The sequence below is a fragment of the Bemisia tabaci genome, chromosome 8 (assembly GCF_918797505.1).
Source record: "Bemisia tabaci chromosome 8, PGI_BMITA_v3".
Lineage (NCBI taxonomy): Eukaryota > Metazoa > Arthropoda > Insecta > Hemiptera > Aleyrodidae > Bemisia > Bemisia tabaci.
This window is the reverse complement of record NC_092800.1, coordinates 7,616,458-7,644,214: the sequence shown is the minus strand read 5'-3', so window position 1 is coordinate 7,644,214 and position 27,757 is coordinate 7,616,458. Positions and strand designations below refer to the sequence as shown.

The 27,757-nt window shown below is 38.8% G+C and overlaps 1 protein-coding gene across 1 annotated transcript; it reads right to left on the bottom strand.

Moving 5' to 3' along the window:
- Nucleotides 1-584: 584 nt before the first annotated feature.
- Nucleotides 585-26,909, bottom strand: LOC109040921 (beta-1 adrenergic receptor; the record flags this gene model as incomplete). The annotated part of the gene is given in 8 exon segments (XM_072303720.1): nucleotides 585-2,189; nucleotides 4,133-4,339; nucleotides 8,077-8,274; nucleotides 9,511-9,793; nucleotides 14,512-14,686; nucleotides 23,920-24,097; nucleotides 24,099-24,135; nucleotides 26,801-26,909. Coding segments are annotated over 8 exon segments (1,295 nt in total), but the record flags the coding sequence as incomplete, so codon positions are not given.
- Nucleotides 26,910-27,757: the final 848 nt, after the last annotated feature.

The following is a 27,757-nucleotide window of genomic DNA, read 5'->3' as shown; positions in this document are numbered from 1 at the left end:
TAAAGTAACTGTGCTTTTGGCACGTACAGCTCTCTTCCTTGGTACGATAATACGTTATACCATTCGAAATAGTGCATGTCTTGGTCTAGCGTCAATAATGTGTCGCATTTTTCCCCGTAGATATACTTAAACCTCATTTATTTTGAATTGTTAAGAAAATGTTGAGTTAAGTAAACAACTCTTACATAAATTAAGTACTCTTTTACGATTGAATAGATGGTCGTGATTGAGTTTTAAAGCTTGATATAAAATACAGACTAAAGAAAATTAATGATGAAATTATATGAAACATTAATAATTGATGAAGATACAGTTGACGGAATTCTTGTCTATCACAGATAAATGCGGTATCAAGTACTAGTAGCTAATTATAACTTATTATAATGAGAGATCGGCTCACGACCTAAAATAGCAAATTTCTCCGTGTGCGGCGGTAAAACATACCATAACTTGCCGTAAAATTTTGAAGAAATGCGGGAAAAAACAGCTTTTAGCACAAGTATAATTTTGACTTAATAAAATTAATATAATGAATGTACAACAGTTCCTTTAAAGATCAGTAGGTTTCTGGCACAGAGGAATACTTTTAGTTTTTTTTTTTTTTTTTTTTTTTTTTAAATCAATCTTTATTACTTAATTTGTTTTATTTGACGTCTAATTTAGTTTTGTTCAATTTTCCCTTTCAGAAATGTTTTTCCTTAGATGTTTAGACTCTTCAGCACATACATTTCCTTCTCGCGAGTGTTGCAATTTTCACTCTTGTCTTCGGCAAGTTATGATTCGTCAAAGTATGGCACGTCAAAAATTATAACATCACTATAATAATAATGTAAGATAATTAAAAAAATAGTATGTACACAAATTCAACGAGCTAAAAATCTCTTTGAATTAATTTAGAGTAGAATCTCGCACATTAGTCGTCAGAATAATATTTGAGTATAGCCAGGTAGCGGGTAGCCTATCTTCAAAGGCTTAGCTCAACTATTCTAACAGCTCTCCTCATACACCAAAGGAACCAGGCTCTAAATATATTTTATTTTGATTTTAGAAATTGAAAATGGCAAGTTTGGATCGGGATTGGCCAAGAGGACCATTTACATAAAACTTAAGATGACGTTTTTTCAAGCAATACTATTTAATTATTTTGGACTCGCTTTTTTACAAGCTTAGTTGCTTCTTTTAGAGCAGGGTTCATCAAACTATATTATTTTAAAGCCGCAATAAGCGGCTCAACTCATATTGATCAAACTCCTTAATCCAGTAAAAGGTGACATGAAATGACACTTGTGTTTTCAGCTCGTTAGGAAATAAAATAATATCACTTAACAAAAATTCAATGGCACAAATAAAGGAAAATATAGTTCTTAACTTAATCCTAGTTAAAACCAAAAAAAAAATAAACTATGTAGTACTCACTCTCTTCATCAACGACCTCTAGATAAATATTTACTTCAATCTCGTCAAAATGCATGATACACTTAGTTAGTCCTTCAAAAACAGATATTACAGCCATACTCGTCGATTAAATCGATAGTGTTAATGGAGTATCTATGGAATCATCTACTTTTGAAACCAGCCATCCTCTCAACTAGCAAACCTACTAATCGTCAACACATTGAGTTATTAAAGACGTTAGTTCTCAACAGTAGGTCGACCAAGGTTGATTTTAGAATGGTTGGCCGACTTCAGTAATCTGCTAATCCTTAGTGTCAGGAATTTGATCAAAATAATTTTAATTCTTTGAAATTTCATTTCCTAGATTTGGTATTTGACTCTTAATCTTAATCATAAAAATAAATGCAAAGTCTTAAAAATAAGTACAACGTTTGACTAAAGTTTAAAACAACTGGCAGAGCCAAGAAATTTCAGGAATTTTTTTTTGGGAGCTCTTCCAAATTTCAATTTTCTAGCAGTAACCCCACACTGTTAGTTGAAAGGAGCTGTTTTGGGGGTAATTTTTGTTAAAATTTTCCATCCATTCCTTTATCTCTGAGGCAAGAAAAGGGCTCTGTTTCTGGGGGGTGGTACTGTTGCAGCCCCGAAAGTCCTAGGCGGTGACAGTGTTTTCTGGGCAGGAATTTTCATACATGAGTACCGGTGTCCTCGGTTTCTACAGCTGAGACTCTCTGCAGCTTGTGACGTTCTCGTCTCGAGTCGATTGTCGAACTAACAGATTCAGGTACATGAAACTGGAAAAAAAGGAAAAATGTAAAAAAAAAAACCACTAAACATTTTGGGGTATTTTTACATTTCGACGGTGTAAGTCGGCAATCACATAACTCGTTTGCGGTGTCTGAAAATCTCCGCCTCTATGTTATTTTTTTAAAGGAGAACAAATTGACATCATTTCTTGAAGTTTATGCAGAATTTTTCTTCGCACCGAGAAGAAAAATCTAGGCAGTTTTAAAGAGTTGCCGTTGATTAGTTTCCCGTTTAAAAAATAAAGTATGACAGGAAGTCTGTGACGTCGCAAACCGAGTTATGTGATTGCCGACTTACACCGTCGATTTGTTTTGGCTTACGATGGCGATGCTGCACGTGGGAAGAATTTGCGATTTGACTATCGATCCTTGTGTAAAATTTCGCGAAAAACACGATGGTCTCACTAATTTTCTCTGAAATCAACTCCCAAGCTCAAAAAACGCTCTTTAAGTTGAGGCTGTAATGGAGGGGATATCCCACGCTATCCTGAGAGTCCACGTCTACATCAAGACACTCTCCATGCATAGATAGGGAGCAAATACATTAGCAGGGTTGCCGTGTTTTCAGTTTTAGAGTCCCAAATAAAGTAGCAGCTCTGCCAATGTATTTGCTCCCTATCTTTGCATGGAGAGTTTGTCTTGATGAAGAGGTGGACTCTCAGGATAGCGTGTAATATCCCCTCCATTACGCCCTCAATTTTGAGAGCTTTTTTGAGCTTGGGAGTTCATTTCAGGGAAAACTAGTGGCACTATCGTGTTTTTCGCAAACTTTTACACAAGAATCAATAGTCAAAACGCAAATTCCTCACACATGCAACATCTCCATTAGTATTGGTTACTGATGTTTTGGGGGTTTGCATTGTCTTAATTACTTACATAAGAGTCCCTTTCACAGCGTTCCTTGGCGTTCTGCAACGTCTGACCGCCACAGCACCCGGTCCTCTCACAACCCTTCAGGGAGTTGGCATTCCCTGACATCATGTAATACCCCGTCATCATCCTTTCACTGGGCGTCCCCTTCGTCTCCTCCCAGGATAACCAAATCAAGCATCATCTTTGACAGCTTTTCTTCCGTCACTCTGTTCTTATGACCGCACTAGGCAAGCTGTTTGGTCATGACGTCGAATTTTGATGTCATTTTCGACTTCCGTACGCTAAATTAGTATTGTTCAAAAGTTACAAGTGCCCGCGAGGTAATTAAAAATTGGCATTCGATCCCTTTTTAAACCGGAAAAGAATACACGTTAAGCCGATTTCGCAAAGCTCTCTGGCGCCCTGTGACGACTAACCGCCACACTACCACTGCCGTGCTAAGGAAAAACGCCTTCGAGCCTTCAGACGTGCCAAGTATTTTAATATGCTGATGGACAAAGTACAGCCGCGGTTAAAATAACGAATTTTACTCGTGCCTTCAATTTGATGTGAAACAAGATAGGATTCAATTTTTAATGCGAATCTGAAAGTTATAAAATAAACTGTCAAATGCGTTTAAACTTTACATTACTCTCATTTCAGTTTAAATATGACGGAAAACTTTCTAAATATGTAACCTGACCCATAATACTGCCTTACTAAGGGAGAACGCCGTATGAGCCTTCAGACGCTGCCCAAGTTTTTTTCGATAAAAAACGAAAATACTGGGAAAATTGTGAATATTATTTTCTCAAATTTTCAGTCAATTTTTACGCAATTTAATCTAAAATATCTGAAAATTTCAAAGAAAAATATGCATGAATTTTGTCAAAATCACAGGTTTTATCAAGGGAAATTTGGCAACTCCCGAATGTTCATACGCGGCGTTCTTCCTCTTCGACCCTTCAGAGACCCTCGTTTTAACCCTTCAGAAAGTTCATCTCTTGTAAAAGTCCCTGTCACCACCCTTTTACTTTGTCTCCTCCCTTTGAGAAACATTAATTTTTCTAAAACCCTACCTTAAAAACAAGTGAATCATTGTTGTTGTTCAAATGTTTAGGCGTTGAAGGCTCGCTCGCCGGGCGCTGTCTTCTGGGGACTGGCGTGAGCAGAGGCTGACAACTGTTGGTGGAAGAATCTGAATTCTGTCGAATGCAGCTCTGACATCTCCGCTGGGCCAGCCGAAACGTCACGCTTTCGTACTTCGGCGTCTCGCCTTTCGTTACCTGGAAGAAAAATAACATATTTTCGTCATCGATATATATATGAGGTTATCGGAGGTCTATCCACTGAGGTATTATCATTTCGTCATCGATAACTGGACAATAATAAAAACACACTAAAATACAAAAAACAAATGGGTATACACGGCTAGAGGAGACATAAAACCCATTAGCCCAAAGCCCAAGCCTTTTGTACACCCATTTGTTTTTTGTATTTTAGTGTGTTTTTATTGTTGTCTGCATTCAGGCTATTGTGCCTCTCGCTCTCTTATAACTGGACAATCTAACACAGTTGCATATTTCCGCGTTTGGTGTTACTCTGTGTCGCTTTGTGTTACTTTTCTTTGAGTGCAGGGATGTGTCCGTGATTGCGATCGCAGTGAAAAATCACTGTGATTTTTAAGTAGTAAAAAGCAATCACTGTGAGTTTTGAATAGCGAATGTTTTCCTGCTATATTTATTTTTTTAACGGGAAAATTTCCGGTAGGTTTAAATTAATTCGAACATGGGTAGAAAATAAATCTTCTCTGATTTTTCTTAATTTTATTGATATGGATGAGGAATTTAGTTCTTGAAGCAGAGCAACCTTGTGTGATCTCGTCGGATCACCATTTGAACGTATTTCTATCAAACGGAACTATGTGAATTAAAACATGAGCCCTGAGACCCATGAGAATATGTGCATATCAGGGCTCACGTCATTATGCATATAGTTCCGTTTGGTAGAAATACGTCCATTTGAGTCAGATCAACGCAAAGGACTTGGTTTCTCCACACAATTTTGGGTCAAATTTAACCAAACCGTAGAACAATCTGAAACATCGGAGCAAGAAGAAAGCTTTTTGCGGAACTTAACTGCCGTGCTAAGGAAGAGCCCCGTATGAGCCATCAGAAATTGCCAAGTTTCCTTTAATAAAATCGGAATTTATTGGAAAAGTTATGAATAGTTTTATTCTATTTTGTCAGACAATATTGTTCGCAGTTTAATCTAAAATATCCGAAAATTTCAAGGAAAAATATGCGTAACTTCAATTCAAAATAAACATTTTATCGGCGAAAATTTGGCAACTCTCGAATGTGTATACGGCGTTTTTCCTTAGCACGTCAGTTAAGTTTTCTCCCCGTCACTCAGAAGTTGTGACCTGCGAGTGGTAGCTGACGCAATACATGATCACCGGTGCAACCCGGGTTTGATCCTGACGGATGGCGCTAATTCTTAAGAATGTAGCAGAATTTCTACGCAAAAATTTGGTCGCCTCAACTAAAGAAGTTGGTCGATTGTTCACAGGGTAATCTTACGCAAAAATATTTCACCCACGGATTGTGTTACTTCGTGATTTTTGGACTTCACTAGAGGAAAACATGACTTGATTCAAGCAGAAATATGCTCAAATGTATCGCCGAGAGGGCTCCTTCTGAATCGACTGAGAAAATAATGCTTGTTTGAAGAAGAAAAGATGCCTCTGTAAAAAACAAAGTTACTTACATCAAGCAGGAACCTGCTTTCATTCAGCTATTTTTTTTCATCCAAAGTAAAATCTTATTGGCGGCATACTCCAGAATTTCTCTGCCTAAATCGAGTCACTTTTTTCTCTTCAAATTTAAAAATTAAATACGGATGTTAGGACCTGGTGAGTTTTTGGACTACCGCTCTTTTTTGTGTCGCAGTATCTTGATTTATTTTGCGAGGAAAGTTCCGTACTCTTAAAGGATGCCTGCCATTCTTGATATGTTGGAGGCCTTCAATTTTGCATGATACTGTGCAACACCTCTGTTGTTAAATAGTTGCTTGATGCGCCGTGGCACGCTGCGGCGGGCGGGCGCCTAGCGAGCAATGCGCATCAGCGCCTACAAACCTAACTGGATACTTCACGCATTGCGTAATGCGTGAGGTAGCCCCTTAGGTTTGTAGGGGCCAGTGCGTATTTTGCGCCGGCAGCACGCCGCTCCACTCTGTAATATTTAGCTCTAATATTTAAACTTGTGGAGCCAGCGTTTTTCAACTCATGATTTAGAAATATTTGCAGACTTTGCAGATTACTCTAATTTAAATTGATGAAAAAAAAGTATGCATGAAAGAACATTTGAAGTGTGTTTTGTAAATATGAAGGTGATCCCATGTCAAATTCAATGATTTCTAGTGGTCTTTGGTTTATCTTTTTATATTTTGTGCTTTCATTTGTTGCAGCGTGGCGCACGCGCAACCAAACACTCAAAATTGGACGTATTTGACTCTAGAAATTTGACGTACAAATGGATCAAAACGAAAGATTGCGTACTTCTTGGTTTTTTGCCTCTTTTATTCATTTTTGTATAATTTCTTTCAACACAACTACGGCTCATTGAGATTAATATCGATGCTATCACTTGGAAAAGGTTTTAAAAATATTTTCCACGTTTTAAAAATGTAAATGTTTTTAAAATGAAGAAACGTTTTCATAAAAAAAAACAAGTTATTCATAAGGTATATTTTATATAGAAAATTTTTAAGGATTCACCAATGACAATTTGAAAAGATGCATCATATAAAGAAATTGGTGTTTATTTTACGCACAGGCGTAATCTAGTGGAGAAAACAGGTGACTGACTAGACAAAAAATCTTTGACGCAATGTCCTGAAAAACTTTATTTTTTTTTTTTTTGCTTCGAAGAATCATTTGAATGGGGCTCTTTTCAGTTGAAAATTTCAGCAGTTGCCCGTAAAACCTACATACTTGATAGTTCATTGCGGCAAAATCCACGCTTTGAAACGCAGCATAAATGCTAGGGATAAATGCTTAATTGCTTACAATGCTTACTAAGCATAACGACGGTGAAACTAACAGACAACGTGTTTCGGTTTACGACGTTGTAGACTTCCTATCATGATTTATTTTTTTAACGAAAGACTACACAATGTCAATTCTTGAAAACTTCCGTGTTATTTCCTCTCTATGCGAAGAATAATCTGCGAAAGTTTTAATAAGTGATACTGATTTGCTCTCCTCCAAAAAAATAAAATTGGAGCGGAGATTTTCAACTACCGCAAACGAGATACGTGGTCTGATAGTTTCACCATCGATAAATGCTTTGGGAAAGGTAACACTAAAGTGTTTCCTTTCCCAAAATCCTTTATTATCTCGATCGGCTTAAATAAATAGCACAGTAAATACAACAGTGATAAGAGAGAGAGAGAGCCTTAATAGCCCGAATGCAAACAACAATGAAAACACACTAAAGTACAAAAACAAATGGGTATACAAGGCTAGAGGAGACATAAAAACAACCTGGGCGTTTTCGGGCCAATTACATGCCCATTCTTAACGGGAACAGAAGCTGAAAAATGTAAAAATTAAAAAGAGAAAATGAGCATGCAACTGACCGAGGTAGGTAGGTATACAGTGCAAACTGTTCGATAGTTCAAGAGTTTCAAGAGTTTGCACTGATTCCTACCTTGGTCAGTTTGCATGCTCATTTTCTCCTTTTAATTTTTAATTTTTTAGCATCTGTTCCGGTTTGAGAATGGAAATGTAATTGGCCTGAAACGTCCTGGTTGTTTTATGTCTCCTCTAGCCTTTGTATACCCATTTGTTTTGTATTTTAGTGTGTTTTTATTGTAAATACAACAAGAACCATAGCCTAGAATGAGCTTTTTCCGCTCTGCATTGGGGTTTTCAGTTTTCTGAGTTGCAACGCACGTTTCTGTCTAAAAAATTATACGTTTGAAATTGTATCGTTTAGAAACGAGTAGAGATTCTTACCGGATAGTAAGTAGCTACAAAATCCGCAGGAGGAGGCGTATCCACAGAATGGTGACACTCGCCCGTCGTCATGTGGAAACTTTGAACTGACATACTGTCAAAATGCGAGGAAGGTTGGTGCTTCAACATCGGTGGCTTGGGCGTCTGGATTTTGGACCGCCACCAGCACAGCAAGTGACAAGTCTCCTTTCGGACCACCTAAGAAAAAAACACAAATATTAGTGTATCTGTCCACACTCAAAAAAGGCGTGACCCTGAGACCCATAAAAAATGGCTCGGAGATCCATGATTTCTAACCAAAGTGACTTCTGTCTACAGTATGATTTCTGAGCCATACTGTATTGGTCGTGAACCTATAAGCATGGCTCCACGAACTATATTTTATGGCTCAATGATCCATAACTCGGCCGGTAATTCACTCTTCCCATACTTGTTTATTGAGTGCAGGCAATTACAAATCGCCGGCAAATTGCAATCTGTTTGTTAATACTTATAAAAAAAAATGTAAAAGTTCAGAAGTAAAACAAAATAGGTAGTACTAATACATGATATTCAAACTGACTTTTACTTCTTCTCAAGTGATATGGTATCAGCTAGCATACTCGCAAATGCGTGCAGTAAAATCGGTGACATTAGTTGAGTTTGGTTCGTTTAGGAAACTAAATAATAGCCGGGCAAAGCGGAGAGTATCGCTGGGTTTGAAGGCGCTTTAAAGGTTGGCAGCCAGTGTGGCTGGTAATTATTGTCAATAGTCGGCAATAGCCCCCACTGGAAAAAAAACACAGTGGATCTAGAGTCCAGACTCTTGAAAACATTGGCAAGGAAAAAGTATTCTTGATTCAATCGGATTTTTGCTTGAATCAAAACGAAATCCGCTTAAATTATGAGGCTTGGTTCTTGATTTAAGCTAGATTCTGATTGAATCAAGAGTACTTTTTCTTGTCGATGTTTTTAAGAGTCTGGAATCTAGATCCAATGTGTTTTTTTTTTTTTTCCAGTGCCCCGCTCAACACCAAGAGCCAAAATAAAGAGCCGCCATTTTTGGATCCTAAGGCCGTAATGGGGTGTTATGTCCATACTCTCTCTGTCATGTTACTCTAATGACCCCTGAGCCCGTCGGAGGGATATGCTCTGGATAGACGATCGTAATTCGAAACCAATTCCGATCAAAGTAGACATTGCTGATGACTGGTGGTTACCATCTACCATCAAATTTTGACGGGCCGCACTTTTTTGTTCAAAAGTAACATCAGAACGGGAGTGCCACCATTCATCATTTCCGTCCACAGGAAACATTTCTGCCAAGTTTTCATTTTAAAATGAAGCAAATTAATGAGTTTAAGACTGATGACTCCCGACACTTTGATGCTACTTTGATCGGAATTGGTTCGGGAATTTGATCGTCTATCGAGGCCTAATGATGGGACTACTGACCTCGTTTCGGAAGACGTAGACGAAGGGGTTGAGCGGGCTGCTGGAGAGGATGCAGAGGGTGACGAGCTCCTCGGGGACGAGGGCGCGGTCGTGGAACTTGGCGATGGTCGAGGAGACGAAGTAGGGCGTCCAGCAGAAGAGGTACGAGGCGATGACCATGAAGGCCGTCTTCACGGCGCGACCCTCCTCCCGGAACAGGAGCGCCGAGAACGTCGCGTTCGAGTTCCGGTGCACCGAGTCCACCTCCGTGCACACGCTGTGGCGACGCGTCCTCATGCTGTTCCTGCACAAAACAACCCCAGAGCACGTTTTATAGGGTAGCTCACGAATGGAAGATCGAGGTACGCGGAAAAAACGAATTTGCAATGGAGACACAGACACAGGAGACATAGGTAGAGGTAGCTCAGATTGCAATACATTGCAATTATATGATATAATTATTGATAATATATCAGAATACTGCGTATGTTGTCTATCTTTTGATTGAAGGCACACGGCCTGTTGAAATTATATTCACTGGAAAAAAACACATTGGATCTTGAGTCCAGACTCTTAAAAACATCGACAAGAAAAATACTCTTGATTCAATCGATCGGTAATCAAGAACCAAGCCCTTAATTTGAGCGGATTTCCTTTTGATTCAAGCAAAAATCCGATTGAATCAAGAGTATTTCTTTTCTTGCCAATGTTTTCAAGAGTCTGGAACTTAGATCCAATGTGTGTTTGTTTTGGTTTTTTTTCCAGTTGTGGAGGACACAGGCGACTTAGAATAGCTCAGATTGCAATACATTGCGATTGCAGCTATGAGCTATACTAATAGATATTATCATCGGAATACTGAGTTATATCTGTCTATCTTTTGATTGAAGGGGAGACACGGTCCTAATGAAATATACTTGCAAAAACAATTCGAATAACTTTCAATTTGTAATGGTTTCTGTAAAGCTTATCTTTCTGGTCCATCGAACTGACTTTTTTGGAATCGTTATAAAATCGGTCTTTTAGTTGAGGGACGCCAAATAATACATAATATTATTGCGAATCCCATCGTTAAAAAAATTCAATTTTTTTTTTAGTTTTAAAAAATCGCTATTATTAACAATATTTTCATGGCTACTCTTCCTACCTTGGGGAAGTAGGTACTTTTAAGAATGAAAATACAGAACTTGGTAGCCGCCATTAGCGGATCATAATGTTGTTAATATGTACAACTATTCTCTCATTTAACGGGAACTTGGTGGTCTTAAAATGGCAATGTTTCTCGTAGAACATTTGCTTCCTTATGAAGTCGGTTCGCCGTTTTTCCTGGTGGCTGATAAGTAACTTAAGTATATAATAGTGTGGTTAACTGACATTATTCCTCTTATGACGTTTAGGGTGAGAGGCTGTTTTCGGGGCATCCGCACGAATCAGTAAACAAGGGGCAATTAATTGATTTCAAATGTTTACAACTTTGTTGACTCGAATCCGATTGGGGTTTGCTTTCGACATGCTTGCAAATATTGGACGGGAACTATGTGCATTATGACATGAAGCCCTGTTATGCATTATATTCTTAATTGGTCTCAGGGCTCATGCAATAATTGCACACAGTTCCCGTTCGGCAGAAAGTAATGCGTCCAATGTAGGTTTAATCCCTCTCGATAAACAATGAACACTACTTATTTGTGGCAGACTTTTATATCAACAAAAATTGACGTACTCCCAGAATTGAAATTGCCAGAATTTACATACTCGGGTCACACAGTATGGCCAGCGTGCGCCGTTGAATTTCATTTGCAGGAAATTAAGCTGAATAATTTTTCCCTCCGTTCAGTTGGCGTTGTCAGGAAGTGCTGTGATCGCATCCGATCGTTTATATTATTTTCTTGTTGTGGATTTTTTTATGATATTTGATGAATTTTTGGTTGTTGTATTTTGTTGTAAATTAATGCTTGATTGATGTCATCTGCCTAAGCCTCTTTTTATGACTGACGTTTCGAAATTGTGGCTGGGGAATTTCTGCTTTCCACGATGTTTATTTTATATTATAAGCGTTGTCTTTTTTCACCGTGTTAGTTGCCAAGTACGGATTTCAAACAAAAGTTTGTGATGTTAGAGTCTCTCTAAAGCAGGATTCCTTGGTGTTTGCTCACTGCATGCTACTGTGGTCATTTATGTTGTTTTTGTCACACATATTGGTTTCTTCCAAATAATGAGATCAAGATTATTAGTTCCAGGTGACAAATACTGTTGTAAATTCATAGTCCTATCGAACGATATACTATAATAATCTGTCCCTTTTATCAACATTTGTTCTAGATACAAAATATTCCGGTTGATAGCAATAATACACAAAAATAGACACCAATATTTTAACTACAAATTCGGGAACAATTAAAAACTGGGTAATAATGGCTAGATAACAACAAAACAAAAAAGTGGGACGTTTGGGGTGGTTTCAACCCCCACCTCGACCAGGAAACAAAAATATATAAACAATACTTTTTGCTATCACGAAAAGGGGATCTAGAAATTTTGATTTTATGGTTGTTTTAAACTTGTTGTTTCCTGGTTGAGGAGCGGGAATTTAAACCACCCACCAAAAACATCCCGCTTTAGGTTTCTTTGTTTTTTAGCTCGCTCGGTTGACGGTTTTTTTTTTTTTTTTTTTTTTTTTTTTTTTTTTTTTTTTTTTTTTTTTTTTTTTTTTTTTGTGTGTTATTCAGCAAAATATTTGGTCAAAACTCGAGGATTCACGCCGCAGACACCCGCAATCACACGCTGACATGTGGAGCTGGAATGTCGCATTGTATGGTGGTAGTCTGCGGCCCGCGTGGTATGGAATTTTGCGCGTGCGCGCAAAATTCAGCAACGATTCTAAGCTGCCATAGGACCAATTTTTGTATGTTGTTCTGCACGTTTCGATGTAGCTTGGATACACACCTGGATGAAAATAACTCGAATTTGCTAAATTTCAGCACGTTGGCCGCTTGACTTGTTGACTTCAACATTGCACACTGAAAACAAAAGAGATGGTGGACATTTACTATGAGTCTACTTGATTTTTTACACATTGAATACTAATTTTAGTGGAAATAACCAGAATTATAGTAAGTATTCCCGGGGAGGCAGAAATACTTGGTGATTCTTACCATAGTATATCGGTAAATGCCACCATAGAGTATGGTGTTAATTATCCATAATTGGTATCACTGTTGTCAGAAGAGGTAAAATCTTCCGGCTTCATTTTTGTTCAGTGCGGTGCTAAATCAGCGTCTTATTGCGCATGAGTGTGAGTTGCCATTTCTCGGTTGGGTAGTTCAGGAATTCAGCTAACGTTTTGTTCATTATGATAAAAGCAAATTCGTATGAAATTCGTTAAACTTTTACTGAAATCTTCTTCAATGATTTTAAAAACCTGAAAAAGCAAAACTTCAGAAAATTCACAGAACGGTTTCCTCCCGACAACAAGATGAGCAGTGTAAATTTCGAGACACAACCAAGAAATTCCCTTTCTGCACCCAACGCCTCAATTTTGTTGGCAAAAATTTGGCACTCAAAAAACAGAATCGACAACACCGTTGACCACTCTTCGAACTCAATAAGCACTAATCTATTGTCGAGGCTTACATTGATTTTTTTCCTCTCTTTTAATCACGCACCACCGCCAAGAAGTGGACGTCGAGGATGCGGGGAGGGACAAGGGCGGTGTTTGTTTTTTTCCGAGCGATCGCGGTGGAACGAGGTCTCCTGTGAAAATGAATTCCGATCAATTTCGAGGGAAAATTGCTCGCTGCCGCCCTCCCCGATGGCCAATTTGCAAATACTGGTGACGCCGTAAAAATTAATGACGCCATGACTGACTGACTGTCGGACTCCCGTGCTAAGTAAAAACGCGTTATAAGCATCCGAATGTTGCCAAATTTATTTTTTTTTAATATTTATTTTTTAAGAAAGTTCACTGGAAAAAAACACAGTGGATCTAGAGTCCAGACTCTTGAAACTTTGACAAGAAAAAAGGACTCTGATTCCAATCAGATTTAGTTAAATCCAAAAGAAAAATCCGTGAAATTAAGAGGCTTGGTTCTTGGTTTAAATTAATCTGATTGGTGGTCGAGAGTATTTTTTGCTTTGTCGATTTTTTGAGAGTCTGGGACTTCTAGAATCAATGTGTTTTTTTCATTGTTGTTGAATATTAATCATTGAAATTTTAAGGACTTTTTACGTCAATTTTCGAACGTAATCCTGTATTAAAACGGGGAGTTTTCACAAATTTTTCGTGCTAAGTAAAAACGCCGTATAGGCATTCGAATGTTGCAAAATTTCTCATTAGAAAATGTTTATTTTTGAAGGAACTTTTAGATATTCATGCTTGAAAGTCTTAAGTTCATTGTTTACATCAAATTACGAACGTAATCCTGTATCAAATCGGAGGAGAGATATTTACAAATGTTTTCTGATTTGATCATTTGTTGGGGGAAAAATTAGGCAACACGATGGCTCATACGGCGTTTTCTCGTTATGCACTACGTAGAAGAATCGTCGCGGTTTATTGTAGACGCGTTTGGTGAAAATTACTGACTTCTTACAAATCCCATGTGAATATTTTCTCTTTGAGGCATACATGACTGATCCGAAAAGAGGCAAATATTTGCTCGATCCAAATTTTCAGGGGGGGGGGGGGGAGGGGGAAATAGGTGAGGTATACTTAATGAAAATCGTTTTTATGTTGATTGTTGAAAAAATGGGAGGGTTTTGTCGATTTAAGTGGCATTCGCAAAAAAAAAATTAAAAAAACGACTTTTGATGTAAATGAGGAACAAATTTTGGCTCAATTTTTTAATCCTCGCCGCTAATTTGAGTTTAACGTTGGATTTTTGTCAAGACCTTAAGGTAAGGGGAAGGTACCCAAAAATTGAAATTTTTCAAGTCTTTTTTTTCATATTTTATTGTACAAATATATCTCAGCTGAGCAAGTTCCTTCTCAAAAACAGAAGAGGAAGTAGATTTACCATTTACCTGTGTGCGGCAGTGTACATTCTGGAGTATATGATGACTAACGCCATGAGTGGGAATGTGAAACCAACTATTAGAAGCACCATGGAATGCGTTTGCCAAAATATAGGCGCAGCGCACTGGAAGAGCACGTATGGTGAGGATAGAAGAATAGCCAGACTCCACGACATGAGAATAACTGCAAGGCAAAGGAAGAAAGGCAACGATGATCAACTGCTCATAAATATAAATACAATTAAAAATTTAGAAGGCAATAATATCAGTCAACAAAACTTTGAACGCTGCGCAATGAAAGTTATTGTGTCCATAGGCGAATCCAAATGAGGGGGGGCGTAGGGAGCGTGCACCCCTCTTTCCCAGTATCGACGAAAAAGGAGGATGAATGGAAGAGGAAGAAGAAAGAAAGAGGGAAGGGACGGACGAAATAAGAATGAAGGACTTTTATGTTTGGTAATTATCTGTGATGATAGTGGCTCACATTGTACATAGGGATGTATAAATTTTGAAAAATTTTTTGGGACTGAAAAAAAGAATTTGTTGATTTTACCTATTCTCTGCACGGTGATACGAGTATGGTAAATAAAACACCGACTCTTGGTAGCATTCACCCATATTTTGATAAGAATCACTAGAGTTCTGGTGTATAATACTATCATTTTGGTTATTTTCACTAAATAGTATCACTGTGCAAAAAATCAAGTAGACTCACAGTAATTGTTACCAATTTTTTTTTCAGTGGGGAGCTCCCCGGACCCCCCTCCCCCATTCAAAGTGTCTGAATCCGCCTATGAACGTATCTACGTTACTGTGACTACAGGGTGAATAATAGAGGAGTTTGATAGTAAAACACCCAACAATGTTTGTTTTACCGTAATTAGTCCGCGCAAAAGTTGTACGGTACTTTAGCAGGCATAACACACCACACCGAGTTTGCCAAATTTCTCGCACTCGAGAAAATCGTTCAAACTGAATTCAATTTACGGCGCGAAAACGGAAGTCCGGGGTGAAATTCTGGCTGCTGTAATTGAAATCGAATCGGAGCGAGTAAACATAACTGTTAATTCGAAGGCGACTCGTCCCACGAAAGTTTGGAGCTTAAGGCGACGACGGCCTTCGACGCGGGAACTCCGTGCGGGTTTTCGCGGTTCATCCGCGACGGGCAAACAAAGCCGCGAAAGTTGGCGAAAGTTCCCGAGATTCGCGAAAAGTACGCGAAAAACTTGTCGGGCGTAACCTCCGCGACTCGTCGTTTCCCTGAGGAAGTAACGTAACTCCATTTTGAGGTTGTAAAGTTGACTCAAACAATTTGATTTTTTACAAAAATGTGCCAGTACAATGTTTGTCAAACAATTTCCTGATTTTTGCAAGAAATTAGCAGAAAATATTGTGAAATTCTCGATCAGAAAGGCTCATTCTTCTCCTGGTAAAAACGCAACCCGCGGGAGGATATTTAGGGCAACATTGAATAACAGTAGTTATTGAGGAGACGACGGCCTATGTCTAGGAATCTCCCATATCTGAGGCGTCATTTGCGCTTAAGCACTATGTTGTCAAATTCCTCAAACCTTGTCTTTTCCGGGTCAAACTTTACGAACAGAATTATTAAAAATCTCACCAAATGAATGGATTTAAACAAAGGCATCCATTTCACGTTACCTAAACTTTTTCTCATGTTTCATTTTTTCAACACAGAACTATGAAGAACACAACGCCTTGAAATATTCCCTACATGTTCTTTTGATTGTGAATAGCTATTTTTTGAAATGTAAAGTCAAAATACTGCCTATAGTTTTCTGGTAAGAAAAGTCAATTTGAGAATAATGTGGGAACGTCTGATGTAGTTAAGCTGATTTCAGTTTCAATCCGTCGAGGTGTTTCGCTCGTTATAAGATCACTCTTGAAATTTCCATGCAAAAATGGGCAAAAGTTATAAAAATAACGTTCAAAATAAAAAGACTTTAAACAATGCACCTCTAGAAAATTATGAATTGAAGTACCATGTAACAAAATTTCACGTTAAAAACGGATCAACAACGAGTGGTCGTAAAATCAACTCCTGTACGAGATAATGAAGTTTTTACCATTAACATTCGTTCAATGGCAAAAATACTCACGCCATTTGTGTCATCGAACTTCAATTTGATCTTTCTTGATACATATTTCATTCAGAAATTAATTCCGAACGTCTCGCTGTGTAAATCTTTTTTTTCGTAAGAATCTGAAGAAAAAACATGCAAGTTTTTCCTTGTTCAAATTCTTTCTAGTGTCCCATTATAATAAGGCTGGCAACATAACGTTTAAGCGTAAACGGTGCTAGTGATATTCTTCCAAAAAGAAATATTCGTGGGATTGGAAATCTAGAGCTTTCGACGGTCGCTCAAACTTTCGGTTCAAACTTCCGACTACTTGTAACTTCGCAGTATTTGAATTCGTAGAGCTACTTTAAAACTATTTGAAAAGTGAGAAAGGCTGAAAAGTTGCTATCGTCCAGGCCTCTAAAAATACCTTATTTCATCATTTTTCAGCAAAACTGCTACTCCTTACAGTTGGAAGGAAGGCATTAAACTGTACAAGTAATTACGTCATTTTACAGCTTAAAAAGTCGATGCATCAATAAAGTAACGAGTTTCCCGAGTAACCGGTGATTATGGATAATTTAGGTTAAACACCATATCTGAAAGTGACTCTCCGCAAATTAAATGTCCTTACTCGAAACAGCTTAAATGTTTGAAGTGTCCAAAATCCAAGCTCAGTTTTGCCTGCAAGCTAATTATACGCAAACAAACAGTTTACCCTCTGAAATTCGAGCCGGCTCTAAACACAGCATCAATCATCGGGTGCCTTTCGAGTTGAGCAGGATTTGATGGATGGTGATGGCAAATGACTTTCGGCGAAGCGTTGATTAACCCGCGTCATTTTATCATTATTTTAGCAACGATGCAGAACCCCTCCTTTTGAAAGTATCTGATAGTGCCGCAGAATGTAGATTACCTTCGATGTGATTTAAAAGAACTTAAGAATACGTGTAAACAGAGGTTCTTCACGCAGCTACATGGAAAAAAAAAATAAAACAAAACACATTGGATCTAGAGTCCAGTAGTCCGAGAGCCAGGACGACTTTGAGTGACAAACTCGGGATACATGTTTTGACCCCCTAAATCGATAGCCTTGCATGCACTGAAACGGAAAATTTTTGTCTGCCGCCCTCTAGCCTGTGCCATCACCCTCATCTAGGCCCTCAAAGTGGTCCAAAAAACACCATCTGGTGACAAACTCCTGACGCTCGGCAGACAAGGTCTATTATTTAAAGATCATACCCAGGGTGACTAGAAAAACTTTGTCTGCCGCCTTCTAGCCTGTGCCATCACCCTCATCTAGGCCCTCAAAGTGGTCCAAAAAAACACCATCTGGTGACAAACTCCTGACGCTCGGCAGACAAGTCTATTATTAAAGATCATACCCAGGGTGACTAGAAAAACTTTGTCTGCCGCCTTCTAGCCTGTGCCATCACCCTCATCTAGGCCCTCAAAGTGGTCCAAAAAACACCATCTGGTGACAAAGGCTCCTGACAGCCCTAGGTGTGCGTTGTGTGGCAGATGTACTTACCTGTGAGACAGCATTGTGGAATAAAAGTCTGAATGAGATCACTCATTCTCTTTCGTTTGTTGTGTAGAATGTCCGATGTTTTCGATGTTGTCCAAGGATTCGCAGAAAAAAGATGCTAGGTGCCCGCGCAATTCAATGATGGCGCCCAAAATTGGGGGCCGCCCCGTGGGGTCAAATAATTCCAAAAGCTTGAGAATATTGTGTCGAGTTTGGGGAATCCATTTATATGTAATTTTGGTCGTAGAATTCCATATCTGGTGTCAAAAAATAATTTCAACCGGCGCTTAGGGTCGAGGCGTCATCAATGCCAAGGATGGCGGCCAAGAATTTCAACACGGTTAATAGATATATAATTAGCTCCAAGATGCCCGGTTTCACATGGTCGAATGGACGTGGTCTTCCAGTATATGTTAATTAGTGGTCAGAAAACCCTGGCAAGGGGAGGGTCTCACAATGGGCCACGTGGCATCGCCTATGGGAGGCGACGCAGGGTTGCAACCCCGGCCCCTCCATACCTCGCCCAATATAGAGCGCAGCCGCGGTGAGGCATCAATAGTGATCATTCTCTCAGAAACGTCATAGGAGTAATGAGTATTGGTCGCATCGTCCTATGTAATTTGAGGCGTAATTCCAAATTTCAGTATAAATCGCAACTGTCGTGTTACTTGCAATGGTTATACCTATTTGGGGCAGGGGAACCCCTCTCAACCCCCTCTTCTTTCTAATATGGATGACATGGGGGCATAATTAGTGAAATTCTCTCACGGACGGTAATGTTGAGGTGTCGATTAATTACATTGGGACCTTATACGTTTTACAGATCCCAGAAATCGTCCAGAATTTAAGAAAACAACATAACTTCCAAGCGGAAAATTATGAACTGATTTATCGACTTTTTTTTTACCTGAAATGGGCCGCTATCCAATTTCGCTCAATAGGAAACAGTGGATATTCTCTCAAAGGAGGCTGTACTGGTGTCGTATTTGCTTTGTATTCTGAGGCGTGGATTCGAATCACAAGTCAAAACTTGTAAAGTATCCATAGTGACGTAAAATACTTAATATAATAGTGCATTCAGCTCGCTACGCTCGCTTGCGCGCTAGCCGGGGGAAAGCCCCCTTGGGACTCCCAGTTACTCGCTATGCGGGAGTAACATGTTGGCTCGCTTCTGCGAGCAAATTTTGCATACTACCTGTGTTAGAGGACTTCATTGGAGGCAAAATGATAAATCAAAAACAAAGAATAGGAAACTAAAAATTTACCTACTTTTAGAAAAAGAACACCTTGAAAAATATATAAACACATCCTGGAAATGAAAAATCAGAAACACTTTTTGAAAATGGTAACGGTTGCGAAAGGGGTGAGATAAATCACACAATTCTCTTGGAAAGAAAGAATGACGACCCCGTACCTGAGTGAAATACTCGTAGGGACCATGCTAGGGTAGCTGGGTGACCGTGTTGTGGAGGTAGGTATGGTTTTAGTGTGAGAGGAGAACGGTAAATCTAGAGGGGTGGTGGTACACTCAACCATATGACTCGTCCTGCGTCCAAAAACGCTAAATATGTGTATCAAATCGAGGTAAATTTTGCAAACTGCGGCAATTTTTCCTTTCTTATTCATTGTTTTTTTTTCTGTGTAGGTCGCCGCAATCGAAAAAACGAGAGGGGTCTTGGCACAATCTAGACACCTATGTGCTTCTTTTAAAACAAATCGAGGAAAATCGATGTCCAAGTAGTTTAGAGATCGAATTAGCCCAAAACTGTCCAGCGTCAAAAATGCAAATATGTCGTTATCAAATCGAGGTAAATTTGCAGACGTCGGTCGCCGCAATTCGAAAAAACACAAGAGATGTTGTGCACGTCTACGGCGTAAGAGCTTTATTGTAAACATATATGGAGAAAATCGGTCCGTTAGTTATGAGATCGAATTAGCACAAAAGTTGGAAGGCCCAAAAAAAGGACATGGTGAGGATATTAAATTTATACGATGGCAACGCTTTGGCCTACATTTTGGACTAAAAATGCTGTTTGGTCATTTTTTGTCGAAACGAAGCTGGGAAAATGAATTGGTGATTTTTAATGGTTAAATTGACAAATTTCACGGTTATTCTTTTTCTATGTACGCAAAGAGGGACTCACGATGGGCGTCTGTTTTTTTCATTTTTAAAAAAATTCCCACAAAATATAATTTTTTTTTGCGACGAAGTATGTTAGAGGCGATCCAAGCAATTTGGCAACACGAAATTTTCCTCATTTAAACCTATGCTAAATAATCGATTCTATCGGCAGCACCTGGACCCTTCATGAATCGTATCATTTCCATAAGGTTAAATGGAGGAAATTCGGTGTTGCCAAATTGTGGATCAGCAATGAGTATGTATCTGCATTAGAGTTCATATGTTATTGTTTATGGAACGCACTCCAGTTTAATTGCCCAATTTAAAACCAACATGGATAAATGAGTGCTTGTTGTAGCGAAGGGTTTCGTCTCTGAAGTAGAAGCAGACACCTCAGTTTCCTGCGTTATCTGAACCAAAAAGACGTACTGCTAGAAAGAAAATCGATTACAAAAAGACGATCTATTATCCAGTTATCTAAAAATGAAAGAACCAGAACCAATATGATCTCTGTGTACATCTTGAAAAGAAACACCGGTGAAATAGTCAATCACATTAATTATCCGATCATTTCCAGCACTTTCGGACATAACTGAACCAAACCCAGACTGCATTCTTTTTATTCAGATGACGGCCAGAGCGATTGCCTTGCTTAAGTGTTTTTGTCACTTTGAGATATTGACGATTTCTGACTTAAAATTCGGACTCTACGCCTCAACCTTTACCATGAGAATCGACACCTCACATGCCGCTTTGAGAGAATTTCACTGGCAAATATGTCCCCACGGGCGGCCGTTTTGAAGAGGGTACGGGGGCGTGTCTGGCCCCGCGTCGTAGGGTGAAATGGTCAGCTTACATGAGAATCGACACACACATGCCGCTTTGAGTGAATTTCACGCAACTATGTCCCACGGGCCGTTTTGAAGGGGTACGGGTTTGCTCCTGGCCCCACCGTAGGACGTAATGGCATTCCAGCCTCCTAATTTGCGATTTCCGACTTGGGAATCCGGAGATCTACGCCTCTATTTACATTCGGAATCGACCCGCTCACAAGCCGCGCATAGAGGAGTAATTTTCACGGCAACTATGCCCCCCCCGGCGACCGTTTTGAAAGAGGGTAGGGGGTCTGCTCTGGCCGCCGCGCAATGGTAGGGATGAAGAGTGGCATTCCATGCCGGACCTACATATTTGGCGAATTTTCAAACTTGGAATTCGTGAAATCTCAGGCTCTTACTTACATAAGAATCGGCACCTCACCATGACAGTCCTTGAGAGAATTTCACTATTTATGCCCCATGGCAGCCATATTAGAAAGAAGAGGGAGGTTGAGTGGGGTTCCCTGGCCCCATATAGGGTATAAGCCATTGCAAGTCTCCACATTTGCGAATTTATGACTTGAAATTTGGAATTTACGCCTCAAAATTAATAGGAATGGACACCTACTATGACGTTCTGAGAGAATGTCACTATTTATGCCCTCCGCTGGCGGCCATATTGGGGGTAGGAGGGGCTGAACCTGGCCATCCATAGGGTGCATGGCATTGTAGACCTCCCTTGTAGGTTTTCTGATCTAATTAACATAAATGAAGACACGTCATTCGACAGTGAAAGGTGCATCTTGGGTAATTATCATTAAAGTTGAAATTTTGGCCGCCATCTTGGAATTTGACCGGACCTAAGGGTTGAAATTATTTTTTGACACCAGATATGAATTCTACGACCAAATTACATATAAATGGATACCAAACTCGACAATATTCTCAAATTTTGGAATTTTGACCCCGGGGCGGCCATTTTGGGCGCCTATCTGAATTGGGGGCACCAGCACTCATTTTTGGAACTTGACAATCGAAAATCGGATTTCTACACGAAAAAACGAAGAGAATGATGTATCATCAAACTTTATTACAACAAGTCTGCTCACAGGAGTACATCTGCAACCGCACTAGGCGTCAGGAGTTTGTCACCAGATGGTGTTTTTTGGACCACTTTGAGGGACTAGATGAGGGTGATGGCACAGGCTAGAAGGCGGCAGACAAAGTTTTTCTAGTCACCCTGGGTATGATCTTTAATAATAGACTTGTCTGCCGAGCGTCAGGAGTTTGTCACCAGATGGTGTTTTTTGGACCACTTTGAGGGCCTAGATGAGGGTGATGGCACAGGCTAGAGGGCGGCAGACAAAAATTTTCCGTTTCAGTGCATGCAAGGCTATCGATTTAGGGGGTCAAAACATGTATCCCGAGTTTGTCACTCAAAGTCGTCTGGCTCTCTTGACTACAGGAATATTTAGAACAATGACAAGAAAAATACTGCTTGATTAATCGGTTTTTTGCTTGAAGAAACAGGAAATCCCGCTTCAAATAAGAGGCTTGGTTCATTGATTTAAGCAAAAATTCGTTTGATTCGCGAGTATTTTTTTCGTGTCGATGTTTTTAAGAGTCTGGTCTTAGATCCAATGTGTTTTTTTTCCAGTGTATACGTAAAACTGTATGTGGGATCTCTACTAGCAATGAACTTTCAACAGCAATTTTTTAAAAAAAATAAAAAACTGTTAAAAGTTAGTTTAATAGAGAATTTTTTTGGTTTTTTTTAAAAAAAAAGGTAATGATAAGTCTGGTGAGATGTATGTAAAAATGGCTATTGAAATAACTTGCCACCTGCTTACAATCTTTTTGACCTTTTCTTCTGACTTTATAAATATCAAAAACTACTTCTTATTTTTTAAGAGTTGTTTTAACTTCTTCTTCATCGTACTCTATTATACCATATTGTACATTTTACTTAAAAAATACCCCAAAAAAGTTTTCTAGATCAAACATTTTGAGAATTACTTTTTTTAAACAGCTATCTTCTTAAGACTCCCTCGTGTTTCATAAATACAAGTTTTAAAAAAAATTCTAAAAAAAATAAAAAAAATCGTTGCTATGTAAGGATTTTTTAAATACAACCATTCAGTTCATATTTTTTTAGTTTACCAAATTTCACGAGGATGTGTCGGCTAGTTTCCTTCAAAAAATAAAACATGATCGGAGATTTATAAAACGTCACAATTGGAGGTACTCATTTTTTTTACGAAACAAAACACTATGAATAACGATGCCAAACTGCTATCGTATGTAAGATAGTAAAATGGCTCTGGATCCACACTATTCTGCGAGAAAAACTAGGCCAAAAAACTCCTAATTTTCAATTAGACTCAAAAATGAGAGCTCATTACAGCTCAAAATTTCTTACTTCGATGAAAAATTTTTCAACTTTTTGGCCTTGTTTTACCCCGTAAAATAGTGTGAACCTAGCATTATTGATAAGAGAGAGAGAGACACACAATAATAGCCCGAATGCAGACAACAATAAAAACACACTAAAATACAAAAAACAAATGGGTATACAAGGCTATAGGAGACATGAAACAACAGGAGTTTCGGGCCAATTACATGGCCATTCTCATACTTTTTAGCTTTGTTCCAGTTGAGATTGGCGTGTAAGTGGCCCGAAACGTCCATGATTGTTTTACGTCCTCTCTAGACTTGTATACCATTTGTTTTTTGATATTTTAGTGTGTTTTTTTGTTGCTAGGCATTATTTCAACATCATTTTTTTTAACTTAACCAATGGGACTCATCAGGAGGTTTTGTTCATGAAATGGGGGGGGGGGGACCTCTGGTATAATATAGTACTATACTCACTGGCTAAACTTCGTCTCCTGCTAATGGTGTTGGCGTAGTGAAGCGGACTAAGAACCGCGCTATAGCGGTCGACAGCGATGGCGACTATTGAGAACACAGATGAGGTTACGACAAGGGCACTCAGACCAGCTGAGACGGAAGACTTGTCCGACAGGAGCACCGGTGCCAGCACCGTCGAGACAGAAGGTTCGCCCCATTATCAGACTACCGACAAATCTGAAAAACATAACAAACATTTGTACAAACGCAAAAAAAACTCTAACATAAACTTTCAATAATATACATGTCGACATAGGCCGGATCCCAAACAGGCTTCACGGGTGTATCATCCCCCCCCCCCTCCCGTTTGTCTGAAAAAATATGAGGAAAATGGAGTGAAAGAAAGAAGTGAGAAATTGAGCAAAGAGGGAAAAACGACGCAATTATATTTGGTAAATTATTTATGACGAAATTAACTCAGAGTGCATATTAGTTGCTTGAATATTTCCAAAATTTTCTGAGGAAGGTCCCACTCTCTCCTGCAGACATTCCCCTCGCCCACTACGCGGTTCAAAGTGTTTGGATCCGCACCAATGCATGATTCGAAAAAAAATGCCGTAAAAGCATTGACATATTGTCAAAATTCTTTTGGAAAAAAAAAAAAAAATATGAGAAATATAATCGAATTTTGTTTCTTTGAGTTTTTTAGGAGAATGCCACCTCCAATTCAATTGATAGCGTATTTGAAATTTTCGAGGGTAAGCTTCATAATTCTTGTTTTAAAGGCTATAGATCGTCGAAAAAATTTGGTAACAGGTCTTTCTCTCACAGCACGACTGAATAATGTTTAAGATATTTACTTACAATTAATTTTAAAGCGTGAGGAGGTTGTAAGATACAATGACAAGCTTTTATCAGGATGAGTTCATCGTGGCGATTTAAAAGATCTGCATGTTAGTTATATTTTTTTTAAACACAAATGCGGAGCAAAGACCTAGCCAAAATAATAGGGAAATGAGCCTCATTTTTCCAACTGAGTGGGCATGCAGGCGTCGAGTAGATAACTATTCGTGCTCTTGCGTGTAGTTCTGCATCACGTAGAATTGAAGGCGCTGAGTACACTTTGCGCTGTTTCGCACGATTTGTTTCAATTGTTTAATCGTCAGTTTAACATTTCTTTCTGGCTATGCCCAAATTTAATTAGGCAATTTAATATTTTTCATTAAAACGATTGCACGGATTTTCGTGCACATTCCCGGGAATTTTCTGCATAGTTCGAAGTGAATTCCTTAAAATTTCCAACAAAATGTTCTCATGTAAAAAAAAATTTCATTGTCCAGTTAAATTTGACAATAGCTCATGTTGCTTTGGCTTCCTTTCTGCTACACGCGGTCCATAATAACAACCCGTCCTTTTAAGATTACTCTTTTATATAGGTAGTGCTTTTTTCTTATGCAGAAATGGAATCAATAAATTAATTTGCGCTGCACAGATGACATTTCGAATTAATTCAAAGACAAAATACTATAAGATTCATACTCCCTCTCCACATTAGCGCTCAGGACAAAGGAAAAATGAGGGTACATGCGCCCAGTGACTTTTAATATTTGCTCCTTCGAGAATTTTATTCAATTCATTATTCCGCGCATAACTAAGGAAACATTGTTTTTAGACGCGTTATCAAAAGAGGCGCAAAGGCAAATTTGCATTTTGAATAAATTAACAAACTCCTAACATGGGTGTTTTTGCAAGGTTTTCGTTCTGAGAGAGTTCCTGCGACATTTATAATTTATTTTCTTTGCGCCGTTATGTGCATATTGGATCCCGCCATGGTCCTTAATTTAGATAAATTACAGCCCGCCAGCCGCAAAAAGCATAGCGCGGGGCTGCGAAGTCTTGTGCTGCCGCAAATTTTGCACCTGAGTCCCACGACGGATATCCAATCCACACCGCGTTGTTTCACAACCTCGATTCCAAAGTTGAGGTGAAAACTTTTAGTTCATATTACGTATGATAATATTGAAGACATTTTATTAAACTAGGGTAATGTGATTTAAATTGTTTCAGCTGGGGCTTTAGCTTTCGGCCATCAGATTTGAGTTTGTTATTTTAATGGGCTGATGGACAAAGTACAGTCGTGGTTAAAATAACAAATGCTCGTGCCCTCAATTTGATGTGGAACAAGATAGAATTCAATTTTTAATGCGAATCTGAAAGTTATAAAATAAACTGTCAAATGCGTATTTATTTAAAATTTTTACATTTACTCTCATTTCAGTTTAAATACGACGGCAAACTTTATAACTATGTAACCTGGCCCATGATACGATACTGTAGTTCAAGGGTTCTTCTAAAGTAAGGGCTTTGCGTACTTTGCGACATATCGATTGATCTACTATTTAAACCTATGGAAAGGATCGATGAACAAGGTGTTTGCAATGCATACCTGAATAATCGATTATTTACCACAGCTTCAAATGGGGATTTAAATCCGGACCCAAACGTCATTAATGGAGCCTGTGAAAACGGTTTTTAGACTCGGAATTTTTTTAGGGTGTAATGTAATTGTGAATTTTTTCAAAATTCCAGTAGAGGCAATATGGATCAAGTTGGTTTAAAAGGAGTTTCATTATGCATTTTTGAAACTTATTATCATTAGCTTTTTCACATTTGCTGATCTGATGGCGGATTAATTTCCAAGATCCGTGCCTTTTGCTCTCTCATTAAAACGAAAATCAGCTTGAGAATAATCTTGAAACTCTGAAAATAATAGTCTGTACGTCTAGTACAAAGTAGTTGTACGCAAGGGAAGTAAAAATCATAATAAGAAAGTTCATTAAATAATTTACTGCCACGGCGGAAAAAATGAGGAAAAGAAAGATAGGAAGATAGGCAAAAATACCTGTTTGAAGGTGATCGAAGCGTTGGTCGTCTATAAAAAACAATGAGAACTAAAAGATTGACAAACAGGCCGAGGATTGCTAACAGTGACAAGCAAACATTCATCAGAGCTGAAACATAAAGAATAAAATATTTGTAAATATACATTCAAAAAAGAAGAGGAACATGTGGAAAGAGGAGAAGAGAAAGAGGGGAAAGGAAGGGGGAGAGAAGCGAAGAGAGAAATAGAGGAATGAGGAGTAAGTAAGGTCAGAAGGAAAGCCTGGCTCGAAGAAAGATAAAACGCCTTCAATTGAGAGTGATACTGTGCAACACACGGAAGCTTGAATAGTTGTATCATCCCATGACTCACGATATTCGGATGGTTTAAGTCGGAATCCAAGGACGATAGAGAGAGAGGGAGTGCGAGGGGGGCGAGAGGGGGAGGGCGGGAGTCCGAGAGGGAAAGAAAAAAAGAAGAAAAGATGCATCGTCTCGAAGGAAAAGTGTAGAGAATGTGTAACATTTCTAAACCTAACTAAATTAGTGCGATCAAAATGTGAGAGTCTCTTGGGACAGTTTCACACTAAAAATTTTCTATAGAATAGAACTATTTTTAAAAAACAAAAATTCAGCGAAAAGTATGGAATCCATCAATTTCTCACTTCTAATTTCTAAAATGGGCTGTAGCATGCAAGAGATACTGCCGCGCGAATGAACTTTTTAGAGGTTAAATGACACGAAAATTACGATGGTCACATTAAAAAAGTCTGAAATATCACTCCTTACTGCGCAATTTGCGTTGTTAGGAACGCGCTTTTTCAAATTTCCCGCGTCTGGGGGCAGTTTTCTAATCACCGGAAACGAGCAAACGGCGGGCTCGGTGATTTCCGGAAGATGCCGAGTCGTTGTTGTTGTTGTTATTTTTTCCTTCAGTTTGTTTACAAAACCCTACGTGATCTCTTATAGTGGTCCATAT